The 19,368-nt window shown below is 38.4% G+C and overlaps 1 protein-coding gene across 4 annotated transcripts in view; it reads left to right on the top strand.

Moving 5' to 3' along the window:
• Nucleotides 1-19,368, top strand: part of macrod2 (mono-ADP ribosylhydrolase 2) — a 544,600-nt gene that overhangs the window by 491,903 nt on the left and 33,329 nt on the right. For all 4 annotated transcript variants that reach the window (XM_058795075.1, XM_058795078.1, XM_058795077.1 and 1 more), the window contains 2 exons: nucleotides 2,885-2,966; nucleotides 17,067-17,111. In XM_058795075.1, the coding sequence (XP_058651058.1) occupies nucleotides 2,885-2,966; nucleotides 17,067-17,111 (127 nt within the window). The remainder of the gene's footprint in view (nucleotides 1-2,884; nucleotides 2,967-17,066; nucleotides 17,112-19,368) is intronic.

Raw genomic sequence — 19,368 nt, forward strand, 5'->3', positions numbered from 1 at the left:
TTTTACCATTGGACATCTATACTCTGGGGCCATTTAGATATAAATAGCACAAGGCGGAAACCGAAAGTTCTCTCCATCTCTCCTCTATCTCTCCTAAGGTCTAGGTGCCCCACTCTCTGAACATAATGCCTGAAAAAGGTGTGGACGACCTCTACTATCAGGACCTCTCACCTTTCCATTCATCTCTGCCTGAGGCATGAGTGAGAGAGAGAGACTCAGATGTAATGATCTAAATAAATGCAGAAGAGTTCCCAGCAGGAAATGCTTCTGCCATGTATTTGCTAACAGTGGTTCTCAACTAGTGCGATGCAAAAATGGGTCACAAAAAATAAAATGCTAAATGCAACTAATATATTCATGTATAGTTAGGATTGTGAATTAATAGGCCATTTGTCCAACTAAACAACATTATTTTGCTGCAAATGTATGTCATTTTGTAGACGCTAGCAAAATGAGACAGATGCGTGGCAATGCCTAGTCCTAAAACCCAAGAGAAAAATTCCAAGGTCAAAGAAAGTATGAACCAGACTATATTAAAAACACTTCATTTTTTCATGTAAAGGTCATTTTTGTTTACTTTTTGCAATAAAAAAGGTTTACACTGTATCGGTTCACGAAATCTGGATCCTGTAAGAAAACCACTGGCTTATTGGCATTCTAGATTCTTCTTCTTTGTTCTCAATGGGCGTTTAGGTTTTTGCAGAGATGCCACTTTTTGTATCCTAGCCCTTGGTCTTTAAAGCCATCTTAAAGATCTCTCATTCCAATTCCTAGTTGAAAGGATGAAGAGGTGAAAAAAGTGAGCAGGATCGTTTTTTTCCCTCTCTTTATGGCCACGACACCCCCCGGAGACATTCTCCTGCACAAAAATAAAAATGTTACTAGTCTCAAGTCAAGTCTTAACATTTACTCCAAAGGGCAGGCCATAAACTATTAATAGACAGCTGTCTGTCTGCACAAGGCTGTGAGGGAGAATGATTTTATATTGAATCCTCATGTGGTTTGCCAGTAAGGGGTAGAAGAGGTGGTCCAGTCTCTCGCCATCCCACAGGGAGTCCTGCTTTATCTCCCTCTCCATCCACCAGCAGACGAGACGAGAGAGGCCATTACAAGGCTGTCTGGGAATATTGCAATATTCAGCAGGGCGATTATCTGACGTCTCCCTGGGAGGCACATTTCCTCCGTGGAAGGAGAGAGAGGCGTACCTGTGGCAGAGAGGGAGAGAGTGAGGCTGATAAGGACCCTTAGAGTTGACAGAGAGGAAGTATCACCTTTCTTGGTTTTAAAGGAGGTCTTTCAGGGCAGGAATGAATATTTATATAGGGACTCAAAATCTACAGGTGATCGCCACAGTGTTTAATAGCTGTAAATGCTTCCGTTTTGCATTTTTCTTACTTCTAATATAGTTTCTTTGATTTAAAAAATATTTTATCAGCGTAACTGTTTGAGTTGAAGTTGAATTGAAATTTCTTAGTAGCATCTGAAGGTCTGTACAAAGAGGTTTGCGAATTTAGTTATGATTAGTGAAGAAAAATGCAGGATCTTCATTCCTTATTCATTCTACATTTCTTTTATGTAAATAAATTCACAATCCTGAACCTTTCTGTTTATTTTCAGGTTTAAGTGACATTTCCAATTCTAGACTTTCAGTGTGGCCTTTTAAACTCTGCTGAAAATAACATGCAAATACCAAGGAAATGTTTGTTATTTAAGCATTTGCTGGATCTTTGATTTTTAGTAATACAGTGTATTCCCTACAGGTTGACGGTAATCTTTCTTTGTGTTGTTTTATACTCTTGTTCACATGAGGTCTTTGTTTTGGGAACATGGGAAGAATCAAAAGAGGGTTTTGTGTTGAGATCCCTGCTGTACTAGTGTATCATAAGGATCTTAAGCAGGATGGCCCGTCTGGGTGGTCCGGAATGGAAGGAGATGGGCTTGAATATGGGATCCGGTCTCCGCCGTGATAAGGGAGTGCTGGGAGGTTTTATGTTTTTTGTTTTAATTTCAATCTTGATATTCTGCTCCTAAGTGACATTGCTTGTATTCTGGTGAGCTGTGGTTAGAGATGACTAGAAGTTTAAGCTTAAGTGGAGGAAGTGAAGGGTGGAGATGAATGATAATGGGTTCTCTTCTTTTGTATGTATTTTTTATAACACTTCTCTTGATCATGCTCTTGATTCAATACAAATGGGCTATAAAACCTTAAAGAGAATGCTGTCAGTCCAGTATGTAAACTGTGCACAGTATGCAAATTTATGTGTCCCATAATGCAGTTCACTCAACTTGTCCTTTTATTAAAAAATACCAAAAAAATGATATCTAGACAGCTATCTAGATAACTACAATTTTAGTATTGCATAATGCACACTTTTTAAAGGCAGGGTAGGTGATTTGATTCAAAAACATTTTGACTTATGCTGATTGAAAGTCTATTCACATCCCTATAGCAATCACTAAGTGGTCTAAATGTATTGATATGTATTTATATCATCTGTGGAAGGCGTAGGACCAAAAGATATTTGTCCAATCATATGCGTTCCATCATGCTATTGCAGACCAAGCGAGAATAATTGTATTGTACACATGTAATAAATGTTTTGGCTGTTTTGATGATGCCTCACTGTTACTCTTTTGCCAAAATTGTTTCACTAAATAAACTTTTGTACTGTTTTAGACATTTTGGGATGTTTTACAGAGTAAGAAAAGTCTCTAAAAATGCCTCAGTGTCATAAATGAGTCCTCTGAGCTCTAGTTATGACAGGTTTGAGTACTAGTACTTTCATATTTATTAATAGTGTTGCCCGTAGCCATGTGTTTACCCAGAGATGCATTGATCCAGGTTTCCATTATGCTAAATGCCTCTTTTCCGCTCTTTCTGCAGATCGACCGTGTCATATTCTGCGTCTTTCTGGAGACAGATTATGAGATTTACAAGAGGAAGATGTCAGATTTCTTCTCCCCAGGTACTGTATCTTCTTATTGGAATCTAACTTCATTTTATTTGTTGGTTGTAACACCCACTCAGCTCAAAGCTTGTTACTCGGGTATCAGGCAGGATTCACAATGTCAGGCGTCTGACTGGCGTGACGCCTGGAAGAATTTGTATCATATTTTGTAGTCAAAGTGCACAAATACAGCACAGCAGGCAGTCATTGGATTCCACATAACCAAAACCTGTTTATGGTAATGTACCGCCCAGGCTGGATTATTTAAACTGAAAATGATTTCACCCCACCTTGATCATAGAATGCAATCAGGATAACCGCAGTCAGACTGTCTTCCAATTTAAGGGCTATTTCATCCAAAAATGTATGTTATGTCATGTGCTCATTTACTGTCACCATTTATATGATGTTCCAAACTTGCACAATTTCTTTTCTTCTATAGAATACAAAAGTAAAATCCTGAAGACTGTGGTCGCTTTTTTTCCAATTATATGCTGGGTAACACTTTACAATAAGGTTTCATTTCTTAACATTAGTTAACATGAACTAACAATTAAAAAATAATTCTTCTGAAGCATTTATTAATAGTAGTTAATGTACATCAGTTAATGTACTGTGAACTGACATGAACTAACAATGGATAAGTAAATGTTTTATTAACATACATTAACAAAGGTTAATCAATTCTGTATATTGTGTTAGTTACGTGAGCTCATGCATTAACTAATGTTCATGAATGAAACATTACTGTAAAATGTTACCATTTGCTCTGAATAAAGAACTTTTCGTTCTTCAAAAAAGTTTGAAAAGCATCATAAAAGACACATGTAAGTTATTCCATGAATTCTCCTTGTGTTCATATAGAAGTAAAGATGTCCAAAGTGCTCTTTTGAGTTGGATATTTTCAATGAATCTGGAATCTGGTTCACAAAACTAACGTGAATGATTCGTTAATCATCACTCAGTCGGTAACAACAGTTAACAACTCACTAGAGGTGGCAGTTATCATCTTTTTCCTCATTCAAAAGACCTGAAATAATATAATGGAAGAGTTTTATGCTAAATTTGCATTATGAAATCTTCAGTCTTCATTCATTATAATTGCATGGAAAAGCGTGACCAGCACAGTCTTTAGAATCTCAGAAAGTCTTACAAGTTTGGTGCAACATGAGGATGAGTAAACGATGACAATTTTTTTGTGTAATTGCTAAAATAATTTTCAGACCGGTTTCCCAGAATCAATATTGCTCTGTCGGGCAAACTGAGTAATGTTGAAGCTGCCACAGGGGAAATCAACCTACAAATGGCTTACTTATAGCACATTAAGCCAGGTTAGGAGAAAGCATTTTAACACTGAAAAAAACATTGACACCATGTTTAAAATATATAGAAAATACTACAAATAAAAAAAAAACCCACTCCGAGGGGAAAGGAGAGAAATAGGATAAGCTTTGTGCATTGGAACGTGTTTTTACTGTCTATATCTTATGGCTCATTGCATTCACGTCTCAGTTTGTGACCAGCTGCCTTTGAGTGATTTTTGGTGTTTCCACAAACTCAAACTTCGTAACTAAGCTCTTAGGCCCCTATAACATCTCGCTTTTCCTCACTGCTTGAGAATCCAAGGAAATACTCTAGTGTATGAGTTTAACAGGTGTGGAGCATTTTGACGACTTGTATTTCACAGTACCGATTGCTTGTTTCTGAAGCGCAATCGTTGTAGCCCGGAGGTCCATATGTAGAGCATGACTCAAAGGGGCTTTACTTCTGTCAACACCCTCAGTGATCCTGAGCCTCGACGGCAAACCCCAGATGTCGGAGGCACGCAGGACGGCACCTCCTCAGTGACATTCCACCTCACACTTTTGCTTGTCTGTTTCTGGTTGGATCGTGTGGTCACTGGTGCTGGCGTCGGTTTATGTAAAGATGAACTGTCATGTGACGGAACTTTAGAAGTCGGTTCCTCAGTTTTCCCTTTCTTTGTCTTGCACTTTGGCCTTCTGTCAATGTCAATATGACTGTTTTGCTTTCACCCAATCCCTCACTTTGTCTCTCTTTCATTTTTTTTACTCCCTTTCCCTCCTTATGAGACGTGGCACTATGTAGTTCCATGGGAACTTGTCTATTGTGCGCCCATGTAGCGTTTCTCTCTCTTTAAAGGCCAAGTCTCTCTCAGGAAGCCTCTTTTCAATCTCCCTGAGCGCTAAACAAACATATGATGTGAGTGCAGGCCGCACCAGAGCCCTTTTGGACCTTCCCAAGTGTCCTGCTGTCTCGCTCCGCCTGAAGCTCGCTGCACTTCCATGACAAGACCCCCTGGAGGTTTCCAAATGAGCCGCTGCCTGGAGGTTCATCATTTGTATGGACACACACACACACACAAACAAACAGGGGAATGGTGAATGCAGAGTACCGGGAGAATAATATAATCCACCATTACCTCCCCTCAAACACACACCAGGACTCGTGAACCGGGCGGAATAATAAGTGTCAAGGCACTCACTTTTTCCCTACTTGCTGGATGTTTTGTTTCTGTCATGTTCCTGTCACACACACACAAACACACACACACACACACACACACTTTCTTTCTTCCAGGTCGTGCTGAAAGATAGAATTCACCGGAGAATTTGTAATTATATCAGCCAGGTCTGTGTTCCCCAGGCGTGTCTCTTTGTATTAGTGTTTAGAAATGAGATGGCAGAGGCGCTACTCTCTTAGTTTACAACCAATCAGAATGAGCCAGTCACCCCTCTTCAGCTTTCTAAAAATTAGAGGATAGCATTCTCCTCCTCGCTCATTCTCTGTCTTTTATTTGGACCTCACTGAAGTCTCTTTTGGTTGAAAAACGCTTAATCATAAATTTGAAGGGACCATATTTTATAGTTTGCAGTATGTGAAGGTTTTTTTTTTTTTTTGTTCCACTTAGGGCCCTTTCACATGACTTGCATCATGGATTTTCACTACTTTTTTGTTTAGCAAAAAAGCAGGAGCTATACACAGGAAATAGTGAATGAGCCTTTTCATACATCATGCAAAGTATGTATTGGCTGTGCTTGAAAAGGTCACTGGGAAATGTGACGTAGGCAAGAGTCCTTTATAATGTTAGTCAAGATTTCTTGCCCCCAAAATAATAATTTAGGTCTGCATGGACTAAATACTAAATAACAGTTTATATGTCAAAATGGGCAGTGAGAGGGCTGCACAATTTGGGGGAAACATTTTTTTTTCTGATAAAATTGCAATTGTGATTTAAAAATAAAACCTCCCAGTTTATTATGGTTATTATTAAATATTAAACAAAAAATATTAAACAAAATAAGAAATATTATTATTGTAATATTTCACTGTAAAATAAAAAATCTGTATTTAAGAAAAATAATAATAATAATTTTATTTTCCAGTTAAACTGTATTATAATATAATATTTATGGCTGTCTTCATTTATTTATTTTCAAAACATTAAACCATAAGCTTGTATTTTGGTGGAAAACCACAGAGAGCCCTTCTATTTTGTCGACAACAGCTGATTTATAAGCACTTCTGATTACAAGTTTGGCTTTTGCTCGTTATAAATGACCCAAACTCGCAGTATGTACAGAGATGAGTTCGGATGAATGCATGTAAATTACACAATGTTCTGCTTCACTTTTATTTAATCATGCAGTTGTATGTTAACTGTGAAATCACAACCGTTTCCGTAAGACCTAATTCTTATATTGAATATATGGTGTAGTTAGGAAGTTTTTCCTTGTGAACATTAGACTGTGTCTACATGCTCTTTTGACTTTCATGTACTGTTTTCTATTATATGACCTCTTTAAAAGGAATCTCAGTGGTAAAGTTACAATGTAAAGAGTAATTAACAAAATCTGCGCTTTTAAGGAGTTTGAGAGGTCAAGTTAATAGTTCCAAAGTCACACCAATGGTTTTATCATTAAAATGCGGGTCGAGGAGGCAGACACGAGCACTGATTAATAAACAGAGAGAGTGGTCTGATGGGGTCAGAGGTCAGTGATGCAGAGAAGGGGTCATCTGCAGTAATTGCAAACCTTTAGCGTGTTTCATGTTTGTGAGTCTTGAATTTTGTTTCAACATTGTTTTTTCCCCGCCATTAAAGTCTCTAATCCACCACAGAAATTGCTTTTCTCATTTTCAATCAAACTTTAATGCAATTAAAGTAGTTGTTCATCTTTTTCGGTATTTTATACAGTATTTAAATAGCTTGTTCTGCCACGGTATCTGTGTTTAATGTGAGAATCGTTATAAGTGACACATGGAGTTATTATCTGTAGTGAAGCATGCTCGTCGTTCTCGCTGTTCAACAAGCAACATCATTTGTGTTTTCTTAGCTACATCATTAGCATGTTTCTCTGACTGCGTATTAGATATTGATTGACGCAGGAGGAGCGGGTACGGAGAGAACATTCCAGAAGAGCGAAATTATCATGAGGACGGTATATTGGGGCGAATCTTTGTGGAGTGAGGTTTGAAGTGCTTTTTAGATGGAGAGAGAGAGACAATAGGACTGAATTAGCTCTGCTGGTGTCCCTGATAGCGCCGGTTGTAAAATGTGCGAAAATAACAAGGGCCTGACAGCTCGATCCCAACACCTCATCATCATCATCATCATCACCATGGGAACCGGCGTGCCAAGAGCTGCGGAAGAGACGTGCTCATTTTAACTGAGCTTTAAAGCTGCACTCGGCATCTCACGCTATGGCTACTCTCTGGCACGCCGCATACATTTACTCCCTCTCTCTCTTTCTCTCCCACTCACTCACTCGTGTATTCATACGAGCCCTCGTCTGCTTTTGCGTCTATACAACTAGAAAGAAAAGTCTTTGTCCTGGTTGCTAAACGAGGGAAGTTATTGTTGTACTGTCACTTCGCAAAACAATTTCATCCATGTATTCTTCTGAATACTTTTATTTGTGTTGTGTGTACCTGTTAGGATTTGTGTGTTCTTTTAATCTCTTCCTATGCAGCATTAAAAGTGTCTGACAACTGGCAAATAGAAAGGAATAGTGTGGGGACATGCAAACGGGGCATTTGCATATGGCAAATTGTCTCATCAGTGTTTGCCTCCCAGCCAGCTGTCAGTTTCACCCCCAAAAAAAAGCAACTGCAGAAATGAGGACATTTTTCTAGATGATAGCAAATAACAGATTTTGGAAACCGTAATGTGCAATGCATGTATTTTAAAGCCTTATTTTTATGCAGTTGTTTTATGTTTTTATGTGTTTGATTTAAAAGTTTATATATGAGAAATGCCATTCTAAACCTCTAAAAGAGTAGGTGATAAAAAATTGGAACAAATGGAAACTAACCCTTATGCCATTCCGAAACCTGAATTACTTTATTTCTATCGATATTTTTAAAAGATATTTTGAAACTTGTTTTTTAAATGTTTAAATGTTTTAGTTTCCCATACCATAAGTCCAATGTTGTTTTGATTTTCATTGTATTGACAAAAGTGCCCTAGTAAAAAAGTTATATATTTAAAATACATTTATTTCATACTAAGTATAGTTCAAATCTGTTAACATACAGTATTTACTGACATATCACTCTAGACTTACTGATATTAAAATTATAATTCAACTTTATTTTGAGTACTACTACTTGTGCAAAATACATATTTCATATTTTTAAGCCTAAAATGTGTTTTAATGTCACTATCAATGAGCATTGTATGATTTTTGAATAATATCGGTCTTTAAATGCAAGATATTTCAATTGTACCTAAAGTATACTTGTAATAGTTCCACTTTAGCACAATCAAATATACTTCAGTATTTAGTTAGATGGACTTCAGCACTACTTCCACGCAATTAAAGTGCATTAAATACAAAATTAGTTGTTCCAATTTAGCAGACTTTAAGTATACAATTGCAGGGTATTTATATTAAGTAGCTACATAAATATGTAAATGTATTTATAGTATACTTAGCATGAAATAAATGTATTTCAAATGCATTTCAGTAGGCCTATATTTATTTTTCACTAGGATGTTCTTCAAAATCTTCTTTTTTGTCACAAAAGAAAGTCATACAGTCAGAAAGGCCTAGATAGTTTATTGTTTGTTGGTTTATTCTTATCCAGAGATCTTAATATGACTGTGCAGTACAGTATTTTATTGGTAACACTTTACAATAAGGTTCAACAGTTAACATTAGTTAACAACATTAGTAAACATGAACTAAGAATGAACAATACTTCTACAGCATTTATTAATCTTAGTTAATGTTAATTTCAGCATTTACTAATGCATTATTAAAATCATAAGTTGTGTTTGTTAACATTAGTTAATGCACTGTGAACTAACATGAATAAACAATGAACAACTGTATTTTCATTAACTAATATTAACAAAGATTAATAAATAGTGTAATGAATGCATTGTTCATTGTTTGTGCATGTTAGTTAATACGTTAACTAATGTTAGCAAATGACACCTTATTTTAAAGTGTTACCATTTCATTTATAGTGCCTGCTAAAGCAAGCATCATTATTACTCATACGCAGGGTTGGGGTTTTTTAGAACCCCTCTTTCAGGCTTGTAACTTGCACATTTGTGCTACAAATTTGAATTATTCCTTAAATTGTTTTGTGGCTTGTTTAGACAATCAAAAACAACATCCCACAACATCATTGCAACAGTGAGTAAATTTTCTTTTGGAAATCTGTCATTACCTACTTTGCTTAATTGTTCCTTGTAAATAGCATCTAATTTATTGTTCATTTTTATCACACTCTTGTTTCTATTGTGCAAAGACATGATTAGACAAAGAGGTAAATGTGTGAGAGTTTGTTGTGAAAGCTCAATTCTGTGTTGATGTTTCTAAAAGTTATTTTCTTTCCACTCACCCATTCATTTCCCTCTGCGGTCTCAGATGCGGTCTCTGCTTTTCTGTAGTTTGAGTTCTGTACTTTTCCTATCCCTCAGTTTGTTTGTTGGGGTTATCACTCACTTCTGTCATCCAGTCACACCGATTCTTTCTGATGACACCAGGCTCTGTAATCTTAGACATATCAACTTGAATGGAATTTCATCAATTCAAGCTCCATCTCGACAGATTCCTCCTCCTTAACAACTGAAATCCTCAGATTCTCAGATGCTTTTAAATTCTAGATTTTCTTCATCTTGACTCCTAAATGGGAAATCATAATGCATTTTTCGCTTAGTTTTGGTTTGTATGTTTAGTGCAAGCTGTGTTGGGAAAGCTATTTTAAAATGATAGCTTTCCAAGCTACTCATTTAAATCATTTAAACTAATAGACTACATTTTCATAAAGCAGTTAGCTGCACTAAAAAACAAAAAGTAGTTAGCTGCATTGAAGCTATTTAGGGGTCAGTCTTGTAATGCTTGTGTCCTTCACGCTTCTGTGCATCTTCCTCACACACACACTCACATCTCCAATGTCGCAAAGTCTCCCACTCCTCCTACCTCCAAGACATAGTTCTGCTTAGAAGAGAAATGTCTTTGAAGTCCTGTCAGTTTCCGAGACAGCACAGTCGCCCTGTCAACTCCGCTTAGCTACGATCCCATCCCTAGCATCCTGCTGTTATCCTCCCTCAAGAGCCTCAACGCCCAAAAGAGCAGTTTGAGGTCCATTATGTGAGAGTTCGTGGGTTCGGGCCTGCGAGAGGATTCTGAAGAATATCCAACGCTTATGTAAGTGAGTACAGCGCACATCACTGCCTGATGTCCTGTTACAGTCATTTATGAGTCAGTGAAAAGACCATGAAGAATACATTTGTCAGAAAATGAGGATGAATCAGATGTGTGAAAGAGCTCAGAGACGGAGTACCATCTCTGTCTTTCATTAATATGGGTTATGATATATGTGTTTCAGCGGGTTACAACTATGCAAAAAGCAGGCAGAATTTATTTAATGTTCTCTGTCTCTCTTTCACAGTGTTTCAATTTTCTATATTGATATGATAAATAAGTAGATTCGGTATATTATAAAAAAAAAAAAAAACAGAAAATGTGTGAAAGAGATGATAGATAGTATGTTTTTTTTTTTTGAAAGGTGAGGTATAAAAGCAGAAAGATTTCATTAATATGTGAGATAGATAGATAGATTGATTGATTGATTGATTGATTGATTAAAATACAATTTTATCAGTGTTTTGTCGGATCTCATTACATTTTATACTTCAGTGAGGGAATGAAGCTCTGTTTCTCTCTCTTTGTCTCTCAATCTCATTCTCACGCTCTCACTCACTCTTGGTCCACCAGCCACATCCATATTTACATGGTGTTTCTATGCTGTGTTTTCAAACGACAGCTCCCTCCTGCTATTTTTAATGGAGGCTTTCCTCTCCCAGTGTTACTGTGTCAGAAAGCCTATCATTTGTAAAGCTGGGTGTTTGCGGTGAGACGATGGTCGTCCGCTGTAAGTCGACGGGGTCTCCTGGACCCCCGAAAGAGTTGAAAATGAAGGCTGTACACGCAACGTCCTCGGTCTCCAGGGAACAAATGTTGAGTGTGTTACTGTGCATTAATATCATCAAACACACCATGGGAATTTTTTGAAGTGCCACCATGTGTAGGGCTTTACACAGCTAGGAATACAGCCATTACGCTAGTGGTGAGGAGCTAGCAGCGATTTAGCTGTGTGTTACTTTCAAGAGACAGAATCATTAACGTACACAGCTTTTTTAACACTACACTGGAAAATAAAATATTTCAGTGCAGCATTTTCAATTTGCAATTTCTATGGAAATTTGATCATAGGAAAAGTGTTGACATGTTTCTTGTGCTGTGTATATTCATTCTGTCCTGGCTATGTAACATTACTTCCTCTCAATTATTATTATTGTTCTTTTGATTTTTCCTCAGCCTGGAATTTTAATCCAATTGCAGAAAATGGTGGGTGGTGAGCTGGTTTTTCGTCGCACCCCAGTGCTCTAATTGATTGATTAAAGTAATTGATTGGTTTGGGAGGCCCTGCAACTGATTAAAATGCTTTCAGACAAGAGCAGATTGAAAGGCAGCATGTTCCAGCACACTCTCTGGCCCCCAGGGGCCCATGTCTGGCTCTCCTTGAGGAGCAGAGACAGTGGATGTACGTTGGTGTCTGTGCGTGTGCCATCCATCTGGTCAGTGGAATTAGAACAGTCTCTAGTTAGTTGGCTTACATGTGTCTTGTTTCTTTCCAAATCATTTAAACATCTATTGTTTTAGCTCACATAATCACTGCAACATATTTGATTTAAAACTTATGTCTGTCTGTCTGTCTGTCTGTCTGTCTGTCTGTCTGTCTGTCTGTCTATCTATCTGTCTGTCTGTCTGTCCGTCTGTCTGTCCGTCTGTCCATATGTTCATTTATCTGTCTCCGCCTATCCATCCGACCATCCATCCATCCCTCTGTCCGTCTGTCTGTCTCTGTCCATCCATCTATTTATCTGTTTGTCTCTGTCTGTCCATCCATTCATCCATCCGTCTGTCTCTGTCTGTCTGTCTCTGTCCATTCATCTCTCTGTCTGCCCGTCCATCCATCTGCCCATCTATTTATTTGTCTGTCTCTATCTGTCCGTTCATCCATCTGTCAGTCCATCTATTTATCTGTCTGTCCATCCATCCATTTGTCTGTCTCTGTCTGTCTATCCATCCATCTCTCTGTCCGTCCGTTTGTCGTCCTTCTATTTATTTGTCTTTGTCTCTATCCATCTATCCATCTGTCTGTCTGTCTATCCATCCATCCATCACTCTGTTTGTCCATCTGTCTGTCCGTCCATCTGTCTGTCTGTTCATGCGTCCATCCATCTGTTTACCTGTCTCTGTCTGTACGTCCATTCATCTGTCCATCTATCATCCATCCATCCATTCATCCATACATCCATCTGTCCATTCATCCATCCATTCCTCTCCATACATACATGCATACCTACTTACCTTACATTTTTAATTAATAATCAGCATTAAGCCCATTTCAGACTACACGATTTTTTTGTCACTGTGCCAGATTGCACGATTTTGACTCCTAAAATCTTGCTGTGTTGTGAACAAGAAACTTGTCAGACTACATGTTTCTACCCGAACATTCTTCGCTTGCCGTCTTTAACGACGTGCGTGCTGTCATCGATAGTGCGGGACTAGACAGGTGGTGACATGAGCGTAAACAAACAATGGCTAGCAAACAGCATGTTCTGCCCTGTTTTCATACAATCTGGATTGTATGAAGAGGACTGCAAAGAGAACTGAGGTTAAATATTTTTCGCGATAATCCCTCAAGAAAACATCATAAATGCAGGAGTATTATTGACATAGCTCCACGAACATTTCCTCCATTGTAAAATTACACCTAGCAGGACCACTACCGTTGTCTCTCTTTCGTTTGAAAGCATGTATGAAGGCGCTTCTGTGCTCCTATTGGCCTGTGGCATAGCTGTGACAGAACTCATCGCGAACAATGGAAAAAAAAATTAAACATGCTTGACTTTCTGTGTTGACGTTGTGAAGCGTCGCAGACATGGCATCATGACACACTACACAAGATGAAATGATTGAATCTTGCAGTTTTGATGCCCATTGTCGTAAACAAATCCCCACGACACTACGTCAAGCAAATCAGGCCAAAATCGGGCTAAAATGGTGTGGTCTGAACGGGGCTTTACAGTGACAGAATGATGCAGCAAGCACAATGTCATGCTTTGTGCATTTAGCATAACGTGCAAAAACAAAATAGCAGTGCATTACATTTACAGCACTTTCATTGTGATATTGCATAATCAACTGGCACATGCACAGAGGGCGCTTGCTCTTTGATGAAGGTTGTCCAAAGGGTTTTGCTCCCTGTCCAGTGTGATTCAGCATGTTATGATGTCACTGTTTTCCCCCTCTTTTCCCCAGATAAATGCATGCTTTGCTTTTATTCTGTGTTAAACAAAAGGAGAAACATGGCCCCACCATCCTGAGGGAGATTTGACAGTCTTTCCCTCATGAACAGATGAGATGACAGGAGTGTTTTATCAAAGCAGGAGCTTTTGCTAGAGGCTGGATGTGTGTGTGTGTGTGCGTGTGTGTGTGTGTGTGAACATGTTTTTCTGTGTGTGACCATGTGCCTGTCTGAGGATGACATGCTGATGAGGTCTGCAAGAGGCTTAGAAAATGAAATAAAAAAAAGCTGTTTTTGAAGTCTCAGTGATTTGCTATTCACAACCCATTCAACATATGTGATATATTCCTGAGTGAAACGAGATATTCAATGAAAAATGTATGGTGGACTTGATTTCATTTATTTGGAGTTCAGTGGATTATTAAAAGTAGGTGTTAGATACCAGAATGGAGCTTAAAGATGCCCAAATTTCACTAATTTTTTCTATCAAAAAGACAAACTATTTGTTCTTCAGAATAAGATGCACTGATGAAATTGTCATTGCTTGTTCCTGGTTTTAATTTTGATTTTATATTGACTTTATGAAAAAAAAAAAATGAAAAAACCTCTTGTCTTTTAGCTAGAATTTCTTTTTAAACATTTGGTTTTCTAGAAGTCTGGGAGAATAGATCTAATTATGAGCTAGCGGTGTATGAATTGGAGCCTGTTTGGTTTGTGGTAATAGCTAACAGTCGTCAAGGATGGCTAACGAGCTGTAACCAGGCAGGGAACAGCCTTGGCTGCAGACGCCAGGCTTCAGGTCCACTAGGTTTGGCATCATACAAGAAGAGAAAAGGGACACAAGCAGAAAAAGAGAGAGTCAAATTCAGGGGACATATTGACTTCTTTGGCAAGAACTCTGAGCTGAGAGTGTAAAAAAAACAAGAATAGACAAAAAGAAAAAGAAGAAACAACAGAGTTAAAGAGAGCAGAGGACCTGTACAGGAGGGAAAGAGAGCAAACAAGAGGAGAGAATATAAGAGAGCTGAGCACTGGAGGAATGCTGATCCCTGCATATTTAGCTGGCAGATGGTTGAAATACAGGTATTTTTACATACAGTCAGGTCAAATCGCTCAGATTCTATAGATCAGTGGTTCTCAACAGTTGGATCGGGACCCAGAAATAAGTCTCCAGTCTTTTCAGATTAGAGATATATAAAACTATGTCTTTGACAGATGAAAATTTCAGACATATTTTTGTAGTCTTACATCTAAAATATGTCAAATATATACATAAGAAAAAAATCTTTAAAAACTGTTAGACAAATAGTTCACCATCATGACCCATAGTCAGGATCCAAAATGGGTCTTGGGTCAGTTTTGTTCACACTTGCTGGAAAGAAACTTTGCTATATGTACTGTATAATCAACAATAGTTAGCAATATAGATAGCAAAATAAATGAACTTTTAAAAAGGAGGGAGAAGCATTTGTCATTTTTAGTTGTCGTCAAAGGTTTAAAATCTGTATATCTTGTTGCAAACCCGTTTGTGACTTGGTTGAAGCTTGTCAGATCCTTGAAGACTATAACAATTCAAAGTAAAAAAAAAAAAAACATAAAAGCAACATAAAGCCCCATCCACAACTGTGCCATTTGATTTGCCCAGGATATGATTTTAGTTTACTGAAATGCCTCATATTTATCTGTTTGGCCCAGAATTTGGAGAATAACACTTCTGCTACATTTACAAAATTGTCAGTTTTACTAATAATGTTGTGTAAATATTTTGTATATTATTGGGTCTATGCAGTTCATTGTAACACTGCAATATTACATTTTAAAGAGATAGTTCACCCAAAAATTAAAATTTGATGTTTATCTGCTTAACCCCAGGGCATCCAAGATGTAGGTGACTTTGTTTCTTCAGTAGAACACAAACAAAGATTTTTAACTCGTTGCAGTCTGTCAGTCCTATAATGCAAGTCAATGGGCACACAATCTTTGAGAGTAAAAAAAACATGCACAGACAAATCCAAATGAAACCCTGTGGCTCGTGACGATACATTGATGTCCTAAGACACGAAACGATCGGTTTGTGCGAGAAACTGAACAATATTTTTATCATTTTTTACCTATAAAACACCACTATGTCCAACTGCCCTGAGCACGTGCACAGCATCCGGTGCGTGACATCTGTATGTGCTCTGGCGTAGTTTACGTAATCTCTGGCGAGCAAACGTAATCTTTTAGGTTTAAGTCGGTTTGAACAATCAGGATAAGTGCAAGTAAGTACCATTTTGATTAGCCGTCATACCCACAATCTCTGTGCACTGTGTAAACAATGAGTGATGTATACGCGCGACAGATCGCTTCCGGCGCTTGCATAAACTACACCAGAGCTCATAAAGACGTCACGCACCGGATGCCGTGAATGCGCTCAGGGAAGTTGGACATCAATGTATCATCACGAGCCGCAGGGTTTAATTTGGATTTGTCTGTGCATGTTTTTTTTACTTCCAAAGGTTGTGTGCCCATTGACTTGCATTATAGGGCTGACAGACTACAACGGTTAAAAATCTAGATTTTTAACTAGATTTGAGTTAAAAATCTTCGTTTGTGTTCTACCGAAGAAACAAAGTCACCTACATCTTGGATGCCCTGGGGGTAAGCAGATAAACATCAAATTTTCATTTTTGGGTGAACTATCCCTTTAAGGGTTTTCTAGTTTTGTAGTTTAAAACCTTTTGCTATTATGATGTCCAATGAAAAATTTGGGTTCTGAAGCAAAACCACTTCGCCTTCAACCTGAGCTGAAACAATTTCTGCACTCCTCCAAATGCTGAATTTAATTGCTGCTTGGATCATATCAAATAGCACGATTGTCTTTCCACAGATGAGCGTTTGATAGCAGCCTGAACTCAAATAATACATCAATCCAGATCAAACAGACTGCGAGCTCTCGGCTTGTCTCTGCTCAGCTTTCATTAGAACTAACTGCCTGGGGGACTCAACAAACCACATATTTTCAATCCTTAGAGAAACCTTGGATTTAATGTAAAAATCAATGCTTGTTCTGCCTCTGTTTCCTGTTCAGCCCTGTTCTGAGGTCTCGCAAAGGGGGCATCTCCGTAAATAAATGTGTTGAATTCCTGCTTTGCTAAATTCTCTTTACACTACTAATAGGAATAAGCCCACAGAAATCCACGCTCAACGGGCTGCTTTTTTGATCATGTCAGGCTTGCCGTCGTAGCTTTTGACCTCTCTGGTTTCTCTTCCTGTCTCTTGCAGATAATGACGACCATAAGAATGAAAAAGATGCCGGTATGGAAGAAGGTGAGTGACAGTGTTTCCTAATGCAGTGTTCACAATTGCAAACAAGATGGGAAATTATCACATCCAATATCCTGCAGCCCGACTAAGTTTAATCCACGGCATCTGAATCGCTCTCTCCATGATTAATCGAGCCTTTTGTTGTGGGTGGCAGCTCAACAATTGCCTATAAACAAGAAAACAAGAGTCTGCATTTTCTCGTCGAATGCCTGCAATAGTTTTGCTGGCGTTACCATGTGCAACTTTGGTCTTTTGGCAAGTTAATTGAGATGAAGGTTGCCAGGTGTTGTGCTCTTACAGGCCTGAATTGTTTTGGACGGTAGTCAGATTGATTGAAAGCTAATCGGACTCGATCGCCATCTTGTCGGCAATGACACAATCAAACATTATCAAATGGGAATGCAATTTGCTTGGCACGTCTTCTCTTAACGGCGGTCCATTCAGATGCAAATCACCTTACCTTCTTTGTTGACTTTCAGAAAAGCAGAAGAGATTACAAGGCCTTCATCTGGAAGCCTCTTTAACTGTACATTAACAGCGACAAAAAGAGATAGAAAATAAGTGTTTCATTGTGACTAATGCGCGTTTGCTACAGGAGCTAAATAGACGGCGGCAGGTACAGCATTACAAACGATTCAGTGCTAAGCTAATTCCTAGCGCTAGACCCTTAAATCCGGCTTACATACTCACAATGGTCCCAAACCTGCTTAAGCGACTGTCAAAAAGACAACTGAGCATCGTACAATGGTAATCTAATCTGGGTTTATCTCTCGGTTTAGGCTGGACTACAAAACTGTACAGGTTGGATGATACCAGTCTCTGAGAACGCTGTGCAAGGGTTTCAGTCAGACTGCAGTGTTGTGATTGTTAACTAAAGCTATCAAAAATATTTAACCAGATCAAATAAAACCATTTTAAATGGAAGTACTAAAATTACTGAGTGAAATTAAAAAAATTAAATCTAGATAGAAATATTTATTAAATATGAATTAAAATTACAAAAAATAACAAAATTGCTAGAACTAAAATAAAAATATAAAACTAGAAGTTAATTTAAAATAATAATAATAATAAATACCATAATAGTACATAAATAATACTAAAACAACACTGTATAGTAGTGTTATTTTTTCTCCAGTTAAGCTGGAAAACTGAACCCAGGTCAAACATGTCTCCAGCAGTCACTTAAACTCCATGGAATTATGAGATGGACATTTTCTGGCAGGGAAACAAGGCCAGCATTGATCGTTTCCACAAAACTTAGATGATTGAAAACACAGAGGGTGAAAGAGAAGGAGTGCTAAATGAAGCATCTTGGAGGAGAACATTTTCATACCTCAACGACATGAAGTGAAAAAAGTAGCATGCTGTGATTTTTACTACAAATGTGAGAGACTGTTCACAGGACTGGAGCTGTAAGCCAAGACGCCCATCAAAACCAGATCCGATCCAGAACAAGCGTTTTTTTTAAGCACCTAGCTTTGACTTTTTTACGGGCGGGCTATAAAGCAGTATTTTGAAGCAGTCCAACAAGCGTCTAATAGCCCTCTGAACTACTGTAAGTTCATGTGTTGGGGCTTTGTGCAGTTAGATTTACTTCTGCACAAAACCAGAGAGACCAATCACCTCTTTTGTGGACACTGTTATACCTCATTGTAAACACTAGACCGGGATGACCCGACATGGCAACACCTATCAGGATTCTATCTTGTTCACAACACACCAAATATCACATCTGCACAAACAAACACCGTAGCTCCCAGCGCCCTGCTTTTCCTGCCCCAGCAGTTTCGGCTAGCTTAGCCTGAGTTTCATTCAGTGAATGTCTGACTGGCAGCCAAGCCCTGGCCTTTAGCAGCGCTTCACTTAGCCGGGGCTCTGATTCTCTCTCTTTTTCTCTGGAACCAATTCAAAGGCTCAAATGGTTGCCATTCTCACATGGAATTGAGGCTTTTTTCCCCTTATCCCCCTGTATCAGCTCTCTCCCGCTCTCTATCAATCAATCCATTTCTCTCCCTCTCTCTGTCTCACCTTTTTTTTTTTTTTTTTCTTGCTGTCTTTCACCGAAATCCCTTACGCTACACTTTTACAGGCCCCATTTTTATCAGCTGGGTTTTACCGAGGCACACAAAAGCCCCTGTTGATGCAGAATCACCTGGTGCATGTATATGCACTCCAGCAAGGCCTGCGACACAATAGCAGGATATTCCTTCGCTCATTTCACCCTTATCAGAGCTGTTCAGTATGGGCAATCTGTCCC

This window comes from Onychostoma macrolepis, chromosome 13, assembly GCF_012432095.1.
Source record: "Onychostoma macrolepis isolate SWU-2019 chromosome 13, ASM1243209v1, whole genome shotgun sequence".
Classification (NCBI taxonomy): domain Eukaryota; kingdom Metazoa; phylum Chordata; class Actinopteri; order Cypriniformes; family Cyprinidae; genus Onychostoma; species Onychostoma macrolepis.